This window comes from Drosophila arizonae, chromosome 3 (genome assembly GCF_054131065.1).
Source record: "Drosophila arizonae isolate 15081-1271.41 chromosome 3, UAZ_ARI_1.0, whole genome shotgun sequence".
Taxonomy (NCBI): Eukaryota; Metazoa; Arthropoda; class Insecta; order Diptera; family Drosophilidae; genus Drosophila; species Drosophila arizonae.
The window spans coordinates 261748-278135 of NC_142923.1; the positions used below are offsets into that span (position 1 = coordinate 261748).

Genomic DNA, 16388 nt, shown 5'->3' on the forward strand with positions numbered 1-16388 from the left:
GTTGCCCACTCCACTTGCCGCTGAATGTTGCTGAGGCCGTGATGTGACTCAGTGTCTCCCGACTCTCGCACCTTAAGAAACAAGAAATTGTTTTGCTTCGCCAAAGCTCTAGTTCTCTCTCTGCGAGAAGTCTCTCTCTCTCTTTTATTGGTAATTTTTGTTTAGTTTACCACTTCTTCTGCTTACTTGGTTCTGAGCAGTCTCAAGACTCTGTTCGGCTGCGCTGCAGAATTTTTGTTTGGCATAGAAACTGGTTTCAAATTAAAATTATCGCTGGTCATTTTTCTTATGGTTAGTTGTCGTTTACTTTACCGCTGTTGCCTCTTTTTCTCTCTTTTTTTTTTGGAATTTTGACCTGCGTATACTTCCCTTTTGTATTGGCGTGAACTAATGTATGCGTATACCTGCATGCATTCATGTGATGGACACGGGATACCAGGCACCAAATGTGTATGAGTGGGACGCTGCTTGAGCATGGAGACGTTTGAAGTCGAAGCGCTCTTATACACTACATAGATAACATCAGCTTGCTTTAGGGTATAAAGCCATCGAGATCTTTGCCTTTTTATTTCTTAGTAGGAATTTCAAATTGATTGTGTGTTATAATATACAGAAAACTTGAAGTTTGTCGCCTAAGTCTTTTGTCGTAACTTAAGTTTTTTTTTCTAGATCTTTTGTTTTATGTACGGAAATGTATGCCAACTAGGCATACATTGTAAAACTGTCACTTGGTAAGGAGCGCATTACAAAAGTTTCGGCCGAGCTTATTTGTTTATAAACTGAACTGCTCAAATGCAGCGGCCGAGCAGGCGGCCAGCATGCAGTCCGGTCTGGTCGCATTCTTATCTTTGAGAAATATTACAATAACACGCAAAGTCCAGGCCAGCCAGCGAAGTAATGTGATGCTTTTTCTGTTTCTGTTGCTGCGATTGGGGCCCAAAAGCGTGGCCAGCACTGAAGAAAAAACAAAAACAAAAATATGTATACCAATAAAAATAGCTGTTGCCTGCTGGCCCCGGCCAGCTAGCCTGCGCGAGTTGTAGTTGTTGGGCTATTTCAGTGTGGAATTCGCGCTTTCTGTTAATGCTTTAATCGCGACTGCTAAGTATGTGGGCGTTGCGGTTACAGCAATGCCGATACTTGCTCCAGTCTAGGTGTGATCTTGCTATTTACATATCGAATGCAAGCAGCGGGCGAGTGTTTTTGTTGCTCTTAGGTCCTAATTTTGTTAGTTTATTTAGACTTATAAGTTTGAATACAAAAGAAACTGATGGAATATTTCAGGGGAAATAATAAATACTTTAAGGCTATATCGAACGCTGGAACAAATGAGCTAATAGTTCGGCCTCGCTTAGGTCCATCTTATATTTTTGGACTATGTCCTGCACCTTTAGGCGACGTCGTACATGAGGCGGTTGGTAGCTGCAGAGAAAATAATACATACATATGATATAAATGGCTCTTGGAAGAGAGAGCAGTCTAGAGCACTTACTTATCATTATCTAACCGCCTACGCCGAGATATGTTTAGAGCCGTTTGACGTACCAAATTACCCACAACCCGCCGACTGAGCACCATTCCGTCGACTAAAGGCGTGGCGAAACTCATGCGGCCAGGTGGTCCCAGTAATTTGACTCTCAGCAAACCAGATTGAAGAGAGTGCACGAAGATTACGTGACAGTCGGCTGCTCTCGGCAATTGCATCGAGTGCAGCTCTTCACCAGTGCGCGCATAGGCCAATAAATCCTCGACAGGGAAGTTTAAGTAATCCTCGAAGCTCTCTAGCCACACGAGGAATATCTTAGCGGGTGCCTGGACAAGAAGTGCAGGCTTCGACACATTACCCTTTCGACGCGTGGGTGGCACAGGCTCCTTGGTTCTGTTGCCTGTGTCCAACTCCAGGCTGAGATTTCTTGTCTTCGACTTCATAGAGCCAGCGTCGTCGCCACGTATCCAGACATTGCTCGCTGTGCTCTGATCACTGCAATTACTGGAAAGACTGCAGCCATCCATTTCGTTATTGTAGCGCAGATTCCAAGCATTGGGCACAACGAATGCTATCTCAGAGGAAACGTCTGCCCAGTAAAGTACGCGTTGCGCACCGTTGTAATTAGATTCGCTGGACACGTTGGAGCGCCCTGATGTGCCCTTCAGTGACCAAGAGTTGTGTGCAAAGCCCGTCCAGCCCGAGTGCTCAGCCACCTGAACAGGCCAGCCCAGAGTTTGCAGCATGTTGGCAAAGTGCGGATCATACACTTGGTCCTCGGACATGTTGCCAATGATTTCTTGTGCACTCGTTTGACCCGCCTGCACGTGAACGACAAAATGGAACAACAACAGCAAAATGGTCATGACAGTGTTATGGACGGTACGCTTCTGGCGCAATTGACCTCACCTTTACGTAGAAACAATAAACAGTGTCGTGCGTGCGAGCGCTAAGCTTATCCAGCTTGTCCAAATCCGCTGCGAACGCCGATGATTTCGTGTCCAGCACAATGAGAGGCCTTTGGGGAGGAGCCAAGGACTCCACGGGGTTGTTCGGGTTGCGGACTTCAAAGCTAAGAAATCCAAAGTGGGAGAGAAACAGACGAGCTGCATGGAACTCGTGGCAGACCGTCGGCGGCACACACTCCTGGGCGTGTGACAGACTGTCCACATTATTGTCCGACTCAGCCCAAGCCAACTTTTCGTGTATGCTCTGGTTCTCAAGCATGACCTCCAGATCATTAATGATGCTGGCGCCGTACTGTTCCCGTATCTGATCGATTGTTGGTATTGAGTAATCAGCCACACAAGGCTGAACTTTGTCCACGCCCTCGGGAAAGTTCTTTTGTTCGCATTCAGGACGCTGGGTGATGTCATTCATTGCAATGGGTCTACCCGGATTGACGGCGTGGTACTTAATGCCGGATTTGCTTCGTGGCAGATGGCGCAGCTGCATAGTCCACGCATGGCGACCGAATGGGCCGCGTATTAAAACTGTGGGAAGCGTCGATATGAGAATTTGAAGAATGAAAGTTTCCACACGTTCTTTACTTACGGGTGACAGTTGGCTGCGGATCCTGATCATTGCCTAGAGGCTCTTCCAACAGAGCCAATATTGTCGAATTTTCAGTAACAAAATACTTAAACTTTGAGATTGCTTGCTCCGCAGTGCAAACGCCCACCGAACCGTCTCCGGTCGGAAGCGAATTGCAGTGCTTCATGAGAGCCAGTTCGTCCAAGAGCGACGATATAGACTCGGGTCCACACTCGCTAGGGAAATAGCCGACTTGCTCCAGGATGATCGTCAGCAAATTTTCAGCTGCATCGCGAACGCGCATTGAGGCTGGCTTTAATTCCTTTTCATCCTTAAACTTGGGCAGATCTCCAGTTTTACTCTGGCTCTTGGTGCCCGATATGCCAAGTTCGACGACCTCGAGCACAGTCTGCAGGCAGTCCTTGTCCTGCAACAGGTAGGGATGCTGCATAAGCCAGGCTGCTGTGCACTGGAACGCCGCAACTATTGTGCTGTGCAGATCCTTGCTGTGCGCTGGCGGAGGTCGTGAGCACTGATAACAAATATAGTCGCATATCCACTTCACTGCGCGCTTGCATTCTAGGGCGTCTGTGGAGATTATCGTTAGATTTTGACTAGGATCGACTATTTTCACTAAGGAATCTAGGATGTGTAAGTTCGTTATTTACATTGTAGCCCGAAAGAAATTAAAGCACAAACAAAAAAGGAGCAACAATTACCACCGCATATTAGCAAGTGAAGGTTAAAGAGGTGCAAAAGTGTTAGTGGTGTCAAAGAAACACATAAAAAGAAAAGAAAAAGAAAGATGAGTATGTGGTTAGTAGCATTTGATAAGATTACCATTCGTTAATTTCCTGGCTGCGATTTTTATTTTCACACAAAAATATAAACATACAAAATTCAGAATGGATGCGAATGTGAGGTCAGATTTATACAGGAAAGAAACCACAGTGGGAAAATAGAGAAATTTACACAGAGAGGACATTAAGAATAGCGAGGCACATGCGAGTCCTTAATACAATACCTGTTTCGCGTATGTGAAGTCGAGCCAGACCGGACAGTAGCTCCAGCGCCGCCAGTGAAACGTTCAAGTCGGTCTTCCACGAGGATATCAGGCGATGACACACCAAATACGTCGCTCGCACAAAGAGGGCATGTGCGTTGTCTGAAAAATGAAGAATTAGAATTAAAAATTGATTAACTTATCAGTTGAGCTTGATAAATGCGTTTTGTACTCTATGAAAGAGCGAGGCAACGAAAATGAAGTAAAGAAAAAGAGATAAAAAGTAAACTTTACCATATGATGCAACGCCCTCTAATTCGCTTGCAAACTCCACCGATATATCATCGGAAATGGTCAGACTGGGATAATCGTGGGCCGAAGCCGTGTCACGCGAGCTCGTCGCCGCGGTTGGAGCGCCAAAGCTCACCGTGCCGCTGGCTAACGAAGCGGAACGGTCCGAGCACGCTGACGACACACCCACAGCGATATCAGAAATAAAATCAAAATGCAAACAAAATAAATTAAAATAATTATGTAAAATAATCAACCAAATGCATTTAAAAGCCAAGCGACTCCCTGGAGGGTGCCCTTACCAGAGCTCAGAATATTTTCTTCATGGTGCTGCACACCGGCTCCACCCAGGTGATCTGTGGCTCCCAGCTCACTTTCCTCAAAGGTGACTGCGTCTTGGACACAGAGCAGCAATCCGCCCAATAGCATATGCGTGTTTTGTGCATCGGTTTCCACCTGCAGAGCGTTCATCAGTATGTTCATCAGCCGGGACTTGAGTTGCAAGAATGTCATCACCCTGGGAAGCATTCATATAGTAAATATTGATTCCAACAACAATAGAGCTAGCTGGAATGCCAGCTGTGCTTACTTGTCGCCCGAGTCGGCTGTCAAGCTGCGAATGGGCAACGCGTGGTAATGGAGGGGAAGCACCATAATAGACAGCAAAATATTTATGGCCGAGCGCCGCAGTTCGGTGCGGCTGAAAGCAACTGCTTGAGTCTTGAGCTTTAGGTCTTTGTCTGGCAGCACTATTTCGAGAGCTGCTATGAATCCGGGAAGTAGCACATTTATGCCATCAAGGTCCAAACGAAATAAGTCCGACGAGTGGAGCAGAATGCTGGCTAGTGTCTCGTCACACTCCTTCGACTCAGTTATTTTGAGGCACTGTTGCAGCGCCATATAAAAGCGAGCCAAATAGACGGGCAGGATTTCCTCTCCCGTTTTCTTTGCGCAGAATATCTTGCATAGTGTGCCGATTGCCTCGGCACGGCCGGATTCATATTTGTCAATGGTTAGTGTAGGCGGCAGGGATGAGGGGTCGTTCAGCGAATTCGGCTGGGACAACGATATCGATCCCTTGCGGTTCTCCATTATCATAGACGACGGTCGCTTGCTAGCCTCACATGCTTGCTCTGAAAAACCCAATGAATATAGTCTCAAATAGCAACTGATCACCGCTCCATCGGGTACTCACTCTTACGGTTCTGCAGCCAGGTATCGCCGCCTATGTGTGCTGCCTCGAACAACCACTCGCCGAATAAGTGGAGAATGCTGTTGCACTTCGGGCGAGCTACAGAGAGAGGCGGACGCAGCTCGGCTCCGATGGATGGTAGCGCTGTAGTTCAAAGAGAGGGAGAGAACGTGGGTAAAACAAATGTTGAGAGCGGAGCCGACAAGTGTTTTGCTTAGCTACATCACAACACTCACAATTGATGCTGCTCGACGAGGGCGGGCCAGAAGTCGGAGTAGTGGGGGCGGCGTTCGCTGAGCTGCGTGTTAGGCTGATAAGCGCTGTTTTGCTTAAGCCTGCAAAGCGTGTGGGAAGGGAAAGCGTGTGAAATATTACTAAACAGAGTTAGACGGCGCGAGTGCATGCCATACACGCATGCAACACTGTGCTCAGTTATAATTGTGGGCGTACAATAGATATATAGAGCTACGATCTATTAAATGGGAACGAATAATTACAGCTACAAACACATGTGTGCATCCATACGTGGAGGCGTGATGAAAAACAAAATCAGGCAGTCAAATGGACTTGGAAAACTGAATGGTTGATCTAACAAAGGCCACAGCGCGTGAAATAATGAACGTAAAATGTAAATAAGTGCGGGCATACGAAATAAAGCGCCGACGATCTTCGTCAGTTCAATCAATCAACCAGAAGCTTAGTTAGTCTCTAGCATGCTGTAACAGTAACACAAGCGAAACGGTACAACGTGGGCTCTATGAACAAAGATCGCACCCTTCTGCTGCGTAATGGATGGGGCCACGCTGAAACTTTTGGCCAGGCGACGCTGCAAGGGAGGTGTAGGTGTAACACTGCTGCCGCTAGTACCATTGGAGCTGGTTAACGGCGCCGCCTCAGACGTGCTGAACGAGATGCAGCCCACAACGCCCGCCGAGTGACTGCCGCCAGCGCTGACGCTGCCAACGGGCCCCCCGGGAGTGATTGGCGAAGCACTAAAATTTGCTACGTGTTGCCCTGGAGCCTGTTGCTGGGGCTGCGGCTGTTGCTGCTGCGGCTGATGCTGATGATGATGATGGCCCATGATGGCATTTAGAGCAGAACTGGCCGAGCTGCTTACAAAGTTATCGCGGAGGAAACTCCCCGCGCCGTGTAAATGCAAATGCGGATAGTGGTGATGATGATGCGGCGGATGAGACAGCTGAGCTGACCCCGATTGCTGCATGCTAATGTTCGAGGCGCTACTCGAGTGGATGAACTGTTGGAGCGTGGATGAAGTGGCCTCGTTTAAAGAGTGGCGGATCTCAAGCAGATTCGTAACGACGTTCTCCTGTTGGCTAGGCGGTGCCTGATAAATGCCTGCATTTCGGTTCGAGGATGGTTGTAAAAGCGATATAATAACTATTCGAGCTAGAGCAGTATCCCACATTTACAAGAAACCCGAACACTGTCTTTCACAGCATATCTTACCAAGAAAGGCATCGACCTGACTGGAAATCCCGCGGATCGCATTCAGAAAGATTTGCGGCAGAGCCTGAAGGCACGGATGCTGATGAGTCTCGGCCCCCTTCTCGTGTGTAAGAGCCCATTGAACAAAGTGCGACGACTTGCTAATGATGTGCGGCGAGCACAGAGCTGTGGGGTTGCCGATCATGCGCAAGAAGCGATACCAGGTCTGCGCCACGCAGTCGTTGGACATGCCCGCAGGAATGAGCTGACTATCCTCATCAGCTACACCAAGTAAAAAAGGAAAAGGAGACATTTTTTTAATTTTCTAAAATTAATTACCGGTGCTGTCGCTCACCATTCTTAAGCTGTGTAAAATCTGGACCATAGCTGAACTCTAATAACCGCGCGGTTAGTGCCAGATTTACTCGATTCCACTGATCCACAAGGGCAATGCGATGGCGCCACATGGCGCACGACTCCTGCAGGGTCTTCCAGAGCGACGGAGATGGAAAGCAGCGCACACAGGCCAAGAGCCAGACCTCGAAGAGCACAGAGAGCACACGTTCACACAGCTGGTCGCCCACATCGTCCTTGACGGTGGGCGGGGCCAGCAGAATCTCATTAATTGCCAGCAGAAAGAGCAGCAGCGTCTCCCAGGTCTCTCGGTCCATCTGCTGCGAAATCTGCGCCGTCTGCTGGAGAGTGCGCAGAACTCGGTGACAGAGCACGGCCTGGCGCTTGATCGTGTCGGAGCCTATAAGAAACGATAGTGAGCATTAGCGCAGCAGTCAGATTTTTGGAGAGTAAACAAAGAGAGAGAGCACCTACCAAGCTTCGTTTGGTATAAAAATGGCAAGACTTGAAATTTAGAATGCAATAATTACAAATCGTCGTCGTGTGTGAATGTGGCTCAAAAAGCAGCTAAAAGGGGTTACATCATTTATGGGGCTAATGGTACTTACTTTCTCCCTGCCGCGGAACGAACAGATTGTGGAAGTGATTGATGATCTGCCTTGCGTAAAGATTCGCATCCTCGCAAATGGGCTTGGGCACGCTGATGCGCGGCTGCGGGTGCAGCGCGGTCAACCACTCGCAGTAGACGTTGACGCAATCCTTGATGGTCTCGTGCTCCTGCAAGGGCAACGAGAGCCCAAAGCAAATGACGTCCATGCACCATCTGACCTATTTGTAAGTAGCTTAACATTGGTTTCCCGAATAGTAGAGAAATCATCAGCAACAAACAAACCTCCTCATCCTTGACCAGGTGACTGGGCTCCGCATTCTGTGTGATGCCCAAATTGGTGCCCAGTTGCTTCACCACCGACATCACCACTTCTCGACCAGCGGATGCTGGAAACTTGTTCAGAACACTGAAGCATTGCGCACCACAACTGTTGGCATTGATCTGCGCCGACAGCGAAGCCCACTCAGAGTACATTTTTTCAGAGTTTGCTTTGCTCACGCACACAGAATTTTCACCTTTGCTGCAGCTGCGGCTACTCGAGCAGAGTGGAAGCTTGACTCATTCCAGTCGGAGGAATCTCTCGCTCTGCGCTGACTAGTTGTGCTATAATTTGATTGCAGTTGATTTATCACTGGTGAATCAGTTCAACTGCACAGAATTTAATTTATTTTTGTTTCAAGCTTCTCTGTTTAGGTTTATTTTCTTCTCTTTAACAGAAAACAGTGCTAGATAGCGACAGGTCGACAGTGCTGTGAAATCCGCAAGCGATATCCGATATTTAACAGCACTAGAGTGCGGCAAAATTTGAATATTTCGAAATTTATGTGGATAATCCAGACACCAAATGCAATTATGTATAATTTTGTAAATTAAATTAAATTAATTTACATATACAAATAATAAGGGGAAATACTTAATTTCCAAGTATTTTGCCCTCATTGACCCCGACCCTGAGCAGCTGGTTCTCTTCTTAGCCATAAATGGCCTAGTTAACTGTTACGTTAATCACGTCAATCACGTGTTGCATCTCCAGATGGGTGGTGATAAGCAGCTCAGATAATAAGCGATAAGATCAGTTAATTCACTCACACTGAATTTATTTCAGTAGCCGATGCTAAGGACCACGGCTGCTGGTCCAGGAAACAAATAAAAGACACATATATTAAATTACCGCTAGAATATGTTCGTAACTACGACGGTCGACCGACCGCTTGACTATATGTATACTGAAACTGAATTTTTGCTTATAATGGTGCGTGCATAGCGCACGCACACAGACAAGTAATATATGTGTATATAACTGCCGTTAAAATTGTTCTAATGCATATCTCTCGTGTTGGACGCACTGCCAGTGGCTTTTTAGTCCTGTTTCTTTTGTGCGGCTGTCTTTTTGGTGGGCGTCGTATTCGCCGCTGCTTTGGTGGCTTCCGCGCCCTGGGATGCCTCTATGGCACCAGCTGGCCGATTGGCGTTTGCCTCTCCTTCAAGCCGCTTGTTGGCAGCCTGCTCCTCCATCTCGCCGGAGAATCCGAACTCGTTTACACGCTTTAGGTCCACACGATACTGCCAGCGCTGGTAGAGGAAAACGAAGAAGATGATGTCGTCCCGGAAGCAGCCGATGCGGTACATGGTGGGCATCTTGATGACGAAGGCGAAAATGTCATCGATGAAAGTGTTGAGGAATTTGTATGTCATCATGCGCCACGGCAAGTGGGCGACCGACTTTAGCTTGTAGTTGATGAACAGCTGGGGCGTCATCAGGATGAATCCAAAGGTCAGCAGATAGCTGTACAGCATGTTGAGCACGAACGAATACCAGCCCTTGTGCTCGTTGTACAGCAGGGAGTAGATGAAGTAGCCCACCAGCAGGGGGAAGCAGGCCCAGCCCAGGTACTTGAACGCCAGTTTGTCGTACTCCTTGGTCGAGCTCTCCGAGTACGAGCCCTTGTCCTTGAAGCTGATGCGTGGGAATATGCCCAGTACCTTCTGCTGGTTGTTGTAGTTGACGTCGACGACCTTGTGTATTTTCCACACCTCAATGCCGAGACCTACGAAGCAGGAGATCCGTATCATGAAGTTGGTCTCGTTGTCCAGCACATACAGCAGAATGATCAGGGACTGGAACACACCGAAAAACACCGACCGCACAGAGAGACCCTCCAGCGACTGCCGATTGTTCCAGAACTGGATGTCGTTCTTGAAAGCGAGCAGCTCGAACACCGAGTGCAGGATGGAGACTGCCACGGTGATGCCTAACAGGTAGATGTTGGTGTCCAGCAGAGTTTCCTTCAGCGAGTCCTGGTCCTCGTCTGTCTCCTCCGGAGCACTGGCTGCCATTATCTCGCCCAGCACGTTGCCGGCCCACTTGCTCTTCATCTGCTTAGCGGCATACAGCTGCCACTTGAACATTCCCAGCGGCTGGAAGGTCAAGTGCAGATCCAGCTCTGGCGTGGACTCGTTAATCGGAAAGTAATCGCGCTGCAGGTTCCAGTAGTCGTTGACAAAGACAATCGGCAGATACGTCTTTCCCCCATCCACAAATTTCACATACTCATCGAGCGGCGCGGGCACGCTGCCTTGTGCCCAGTTCGTCTGATCCACGACCAAGTTGATGGTCAGGTTGGAGTGCCAGTGTGACACGATCTGATCTTTGAGGTTGGCATGCTTCAGCTCGTGCTCCAACTTCTCCTTTTCGCTGGCAAGCAAATTGTAGTTTCGATTCACCCGCAGCTTCTTAAACTTGTTCAGCTGATGCTGTTGATGGCCCATGTGGCCGTGCTTTGAGTATTTGGGGGACTGAGGATCTGGACTTTCACCTGCACGTGTGACGAAGGCGTGCAAGTAGACGCTGCCATTGTTTAGCAGATGCGGACTGGCCTTGATTTTGACATTGTGTGTGTAGATGCCATTGCCTGTGGGACCCGAAACCCAGTCCCCGTAGGTGAGGTCTTCTTGCAGCCACAGAAGATTGTTCTTCTGCTGGAAGTTCACCACATCCGGTTGCTCCGATAGCCAAATGTGCAAATCGAAATCTGTGCCATTCTCAAAATAGTTCCAAGCTGTTATTTTCGGGCCCGCATTGGCAACGGCTTGGTCTTGCGTCGCATTCGGCTGGGGCCGCCTGAAGAAAGAACTGACGAAGTAAATAATTAAGGCCCGCAGAATCAACGACTTTGTCATTGCAAAAAAAGACTCCATGCGCGTCGGCTGGTTCTGCTGCTGCTGCTGACCCTCATCACCAACGGCCTGTATTTTGGAATAGAATCAGATCGAATCGCGAAAGAACATTAAAATCACGGTTGATTGACTTACCGGTGCTGCTGCAGCTGCCGGCAAAAGGCCATCGTTGTCTGACATGTTGTGTACGTGTACTTAATAGAAATAAATACACGTTTTTTTACACAACTTTCCTGTGGTTGCCTAGATTTTGTTGAACTGAAAATGTTATTTAACAGAATAGCAGCGAGGGCCAGAATAAATGCCCAGCTGCTAATAACATTGAGAAAATAATTAAAGTCTGAGCTATAAATGTTATTTCACATCACGATTACATTAACATTTTTTAAGTTATGTTAGATTGCTAAGGGATTCAGAACCGATATATAACAGCTGATCGAGTACCACGTCATGCCAACGCTTAATAATAATAACATATAATAATAATAATTTTCACATAAAAAAAAAACAATCATAATAAACACATTTAAATATTTATCAGCAAGGAATGTCTTAAAAGAGTAGTAGTTTCAAGATTTTCTGAAATATAAAAATTAAATATCGATAGTTTTATCGCCTCCAATCAAAAGCTGATTGATACAACAGTCGTGTCAGTGTTGTGTTATTTAATAATTGGAGTGTACACACTCTTTTCGTTTGTGAATAAGCATTTGGTTGCACGTTTCTCTTGGTAAGTTGCTGTAATTAAGTAAAAAGAAATACTTAAACTTGAAAGCATTGCATTGTCTGTTTGCGCATTGCCTAAAGCAAATAAATGTGCAAGGGTATTCCATTTGCACATCGCCGGATGGCTGAAATGAATGCCAAACTGGTCGCCTATTGTTACCACGACGAACCTAACCTAAAGTTTCAAAGCGTGAGACAACGTCGCACCACAAATCGGCAAAATAGAAATGTGATGCTTTCGAGTTACCGTGAAAGCATTTAAAGTAATTCTAATGTAAAAATATCTTGCGCTTGCAGAAACAGTTACAAAATGCAAATCTTCGTTAAAACTCTCACCGGCAAGACCATTACTTTGGAGGTCGAGCCCTCTGACACCATCGAGAATGTCAAGGCCAAGATCCAAGACAAAGAGGGAATCCCACCAGATCAGCAGCGTCTGATCTTCGCCGGCAAGCAGCTGGAGGATGGACGCACTCTGTCCGACTACAACATTCAGAAGGAGTCCACTTTGCACTTGGTGCTCCGTCTGCGTGGTGGCATCATTGAGCCCTCGCTTCGCATTCTCGCCCAGAAGTACAACTGCGACAAAATGATCTGCCGCAAATGCTACGCTCGTCTGCACCCACGTGCAACCAACTGCCGCAAGAAGAAGTGCGGACACACCAACAACTTGCGTCCCAAGAAGAAGTTGAAGTAGACGCTTTTCTTCCTCTGTTGGCATTTCGTTGGCTGGAGCTGCTGTGCGCTTTCCACAAACAAAACAAAATTAACAACTATTTAGTAAATATAAATTTGTAATCCAATATCAATATGATAAAGTGCGAAATGTATTTACTTGCTATAAGGCGCACCGTACATATCCTGTGTGTGTTTTTCGTTGTGGTCGTCAGCAACCGAATGCTGAGCAGCTCATCCTGGGAATGTGTTTAACATGCAAGTGCTTTGCGTGGGGAATAGTTAAAAGTTTGGATTGGTTATTGAAAACAATTTTGCGCTAAATGATAGAGTGTTCCTTTTTTCGGATCCAACAAGATTATTGGTAACCAACGTTGCATCCCATCTAGAATAAAGGCTGGTAAGCTTTATCAGATTCCTATATATTTGGCAAGTTCTGAAATAAAGAAACGGGTGATACATGTAGACGTTAGGCTGGAACATTTAAGTTACAAGAGAGCAGAAGGATGGTACTGTGCATATTCATTTGATGTCCGACATTATTTACGAGGCTGTTGTCTGACTATATGGGGTTGCGAAAGTCATAGTCAATTTTTAGTCACTTTTAATTTGGAAACCTTTCCAGAAACCAATCCAGTCACGTCTGAATGTGGGCAAAGCAATGTTTACATTGTCTTATTCGGTTGATTCAGGCAATAATAGATCAAAGGGCATAAAATATCTCACACACTGAAAACAAAGGTTTGTTGACTGTGGTTAAGCTTGGAGTACTGAAATATTTAATCAAGTTTTGTTGAAGAACTTGTATATTTGGCTCACTGTGGCTGCCCCGTGATTTCGTATTTTGGGTGCGCTCGCATCTCATGTAAAATACATTAATAGGTGTTTTCCTTCGAGCTCGGCACAAAAAAATTGCACTGAAATATTTTAAAAATTTACATGGTACATATTTGTTTTTGCTCTGAGTACAATTTTTGCTGCTGCTACGGAGAACCCTTTAAAATAAAAAAAAGAGCTGAAAAAGGCATTTGGTAGCATTCGAATTTCGGGTGTCCATTTAACGCGATTTCGGAACTTTTTAATTCCTACAGCGCACGAGTAGGCGAACTCAGTTTTTCTTTGGGGTTTGTCTTTGCGCGTTTTTTTATGCTTTGAACGTAGTTTACATAACAGATGTGACCAGAATAATTAACAATGCTCGGCTGCCAAGTGACCCAAATATTATGACTCCCAGGACGCAGAACGCAGGACGCGAGTACCACAAAGTTCCAGTTTTTGCTGACTGGACGAGCGGCTGGCACTTTGGATGCTTTTCTTGGCGTTAACTTTGTGGGCGGACGGCTCAAACTCGAGCGCATTAATATTGCAGAGCGTGACAGCCTCCCTGACCCACAATGTCCGTTCGAAGGACTTGGCCATATGTACATACATATACGTATATGTATGTGTGTATAATATGTACGTATGTACATGTATGCATGTTTATGTAGAGCTACCTTCGCTGCTTATTCCATATTCATATCCAACTGTCGAAAAAGGAGAAAAATAAAAAGTGCGTTAGTTATGTCAGTCATTTCTTTGTAATATCCTGATTGCCGAAGGAGCTGCCTTTGCTCATTTGGTAGGGGGTTGAGTGGAGATAAGCCGAGAGTACTGAGTGCAATCTGGAGACTACTCAGGATTATAGATTGTGGAGGACAAAATGGATATTATGGAATACACACTGCAGAGCAGAATATATTGAAAAAAGACCAAACAGTATGCAGATGTTGAAAGTACTCTTAAAAGGACAGAGTATAGTGTAAGGGTATAGTAAGTTTTTGCATTGAAAACCAATTGTTACGCTGCTTGGGCTCTGAAGGAGGCGGCTCGATAAAGCTGGGGGCCAGCCTTGAGTGCCGAAAGTCAATCCAGCCCCACGTGAGGCACCAGCTGCTAACGTCGAAGTTTATCGGATATGCGGAAACACACACACACACATACATTCACACACGCACACGCCGACTAAATGGACACACAAATGGGGGCGTTAGCTCAGTTGCCATAATAAAAAAAGAGCGAAAAGAAGAACCTGCCAAAGATAAGACGAAGAACCAAACGTTTATAAATTGGTCGCTAGTGTGGGATCGTATGGATAATAACGGGGTGGTTGGGCGGTTGAGCGGTTGAGCGGTTGGGCGGTTGGCGGCTTACTTTCTGGCGGCAATCAGCGTAGCCGCCAATTTAGATGTCGGGAATTCAGGCGGCGCGTATGAGAAAAGTGTATAAATATTTTCAAAGGAGCAGCACGCAGCACGCGGCAGGCATCACGCAGGAGGCAGTAGGAGGCAGCGCAATGCTTCCCATTTGGATACAACTGCGTATTGTTGTGAGGCAGCTCGTGTAATTTAATATGCATAAATCGATACCGAGGCTCCCTTTGCATGAAAGTACATTCATGCCCCACCCCACCACCTATTCACATTCACACACACACGCACACCCACACATAGCCGCAGCCACTCCCACACCACAGCCCGCTCTATAAAAGCCGCGCATTGGCGTGCTTCAGTCGTATTGTGTTCTTTGTATTCTATTTTCAGCGCTAAATTTGTTGTTTGTTTTTTATATATTTCGTATTGAAGTACGCATGTGTGCGTGTCACACACACAAGCACATACATGAATACATATGCGTCTTGACTGCTGTGCCTTTGCATACAAACATACAAATATACATATAGCCTATAAATACGAGGGCCCTTAGACAAATCTGTGTTCTAGAGGAAAACAGAAAACTTATAAAGTTATATAAAGATTAAAATTAAAACAGATCTGAATAATTATCCTTATATAATTTAAACTATATTTATGTGAATGTTATAGGGAAGATGACTGAAGAAATCTAAATTCTGAAGATATAGAGAACGTTTCTAGCTACCCTCGTAGATGTGCCTACAAATGACATACAATTGTAAATGTGTGCGTGTGTGTCTCCTTTAGGGTTTTGCATATCTACAACTTATGTTTTGTCATACAGTTAACATTTTCCGCAGATAAGCTTTTCTGCCACATGGCGCTTTGTTGTATCGCAAATAATTTGAAAAGCCATTTTATTCAATTTCAATCGTACTTTGCCGTATTGACTGGCTGTGGATGCGGCTATAGAGGAAGCGTGTGTTTGTGTGCGTGTGCCTTGGTATGTGTTTGTTTGTGGATGGCTTAAACTAGCGAGTAAATAAGAATATTTTACAATAAGTTCAGGCTGAGCGGAAGCATTAAAACTAGCTCGTCAGGCTAACAGTTGGCAGACATATTGATATCCCTGATAAATACTTCATAAACATCCACTTAAGCGCCGGGCTTACATTACAATTGTAGGCCAAATGGCATTCCATCTGAGATTCACAAATTGAGAATGAAGTGAACTGCAGTGAAGTGAGCCGTGTGACCTCCCCGTTCGAAGGATCTTTACTTCACAACTGGGAACATTCTTGCCCTGTATAAAGTTGATTAATTTGTATAACGAAGCCAATTAGGAAGCATTCTTCGCCGTTCTCCTCGAGCAGCAGCTTCTGGCTTGGATAGAATAGATAAGCACTGAGCGAGTGCGTCCGAAGCAAATTGGTTGTCAAAATAGGTTAGCTAGCCACACCCGAGAGCCACTTTGCTTGACCAGATGCACATTTTGTAGTCGATTTCAGGGCACTTACCACAAATTTGAATCATTAACAATGCAAACGACTTATTGGGCGGACGCTGGTGCCGTGGCTGCAGCGGAAGCTACTGCTGGCAACTGCTCCTGGGCTTTGGAAGAGTTTTTGTGCTGTCGAGGCAAATCCAGTGGTCGTCTACACGGGGCTCTATGTGTGTGTGAGGCACACACTTGCACACTCGCACACAGAAAACTTAGGCAA

The 16388-nt window shown here is 46.1% G+C and overlaps 3 protein-coding genes across 17 annotated transcripts; 1 reads left to right on the forward strand and 2 right to left on the reverse strand.

Annotated features, from left to right (window-relative positions):
- Nucleotides 1-1200: 1200 nt before the first annotated feature.
- LOC108611416 (ral GTPase-activating protein subunit beta) lies at nt 1201-8662 on the reverse strand. Of its 15 annotated transcripts, none has more exons than XM_018004039.2 (17): nt 8198-8661; nt 7914-8133; nt 7780-7809; nt 7307-7705; nt 6973-7233; nt 6280-6861; nt 5742-5840; nt 5509-5649; nt 4903-5446; nt 4616-4830; nt 4317-4487; nt 4044-4184; nt 3860-3877; nt 3041-3607; nt 2396-2979; nt 1493-2307; nt 1201-1422 (listed from the first exon to the last, which is right to left on the reverse strand). In XM_018004039.2, the coding sequence occupies exons 1-17, from the start codon at nt 8387-8389 to the stop codon at nt 1308-1310; spliced, it is 5094 nt and encodes a 1697-aa protein (XP_017859528.1). In that variant the 5' UTR covers nt 8390-8661; the 3' UTR covers nt 1201-1307. The 15 variants fall into 15 exon arrangements, with proteins under 15 accessions (XP_017859528.1, XP_017859523.1, XP_089322041.1 ...); XM_018004034.2 differs by having other exon boundaries at nt 3041-3661; XM_089465915.1 differs by lacking the exon at nt 4317-4487 and having other exon boundaries at nt 3041-3661; nt 8198-8662.
- A 333-nt stretch (nt 8663-8995) lies between these two features.
- LOC108611418 (putative lipid scramblase CLPTM1) lies at nt 8996-11472 on the reverse strand. Its single transcript, XM_018004053.2, has 2 exons — nt 11228-11472; nt 8996-11161 (listed from the first exon to the last, which is right to left on the reverse strand). The coding sequence occupies exons 1-2, from the start codon at nt 11270-11272 to the stop codon at nt 9275-9277; spliced, it is 1932 nt and encodes a 643-aa protein (XP_017859542.1). The 5' UTR covers nt 11273-11472; the 3' UTR covers nt 8996-9274.
- A 193-nt stretch (nt 11473-11665) lies between these two features.
- Nucleotides 11666-12673, forward strand: RpL40 (ribosomal protein L40). Its single transcript, XM_018004814.2, has 2 exons — nt 11666-11822; nt 12116-12673. Exon 2 carries the CDS (start codon nt 12129-12131, stop codon nt 12513-12515), a length of 387 nt encoding a protein of 128 aa, XP_017860303.1. The 5' UTR covers nt 11666-11822; nt 12116-12128; the 3' UTR covers nt 12516-12673.
- The last annotated feature ends 3715 nt before the right edge of the window (nt 12674-16388 follow it).

Coding starts and splice junctions, on each gene's coding strand:
- LOC108611416 (XM_018004034.2), bottom strand. CDS start 8,389: ATGTACTCTGAGTGGGCTTCGCTGTCGGCGCAGATCAATGCCAACAGT. Junction 7,706..7,779: donor TTTATACCAAACGAAGCTTG/GTAGGTGCTCTC, acceptor CGTTTCTTATAG/GCTCCGACACGATCAAGCGC. Junction 4,831..4,902: donor ACAGCCGACTCGGGCGACAA/GTAAGCACAGCT, acceptor AATGCTTCCCAG/GGTGATGACATTCTTGCAAC.
- LOC108611418 (XM_018004053.2), bottom strand. CDS start 11,272: ATGTCAGACAACGATGGCCTTTTGCCGGCAGCTGCAGCAGCACCG. Junction 11,162..11,227: donor CGGCAGCTGCAGCAGCACCG/GTAAGTCAATCA, acceptor TCCAAAATACAG/GCCGTTGGTGATGAGGGTCA.
- RpL40 (XM_018004814.2), top strand. CDS start 12,129: ATGCAAATCTTCGTTAAAACTCTCACCGGCAAGACCATTACTTTGGAG.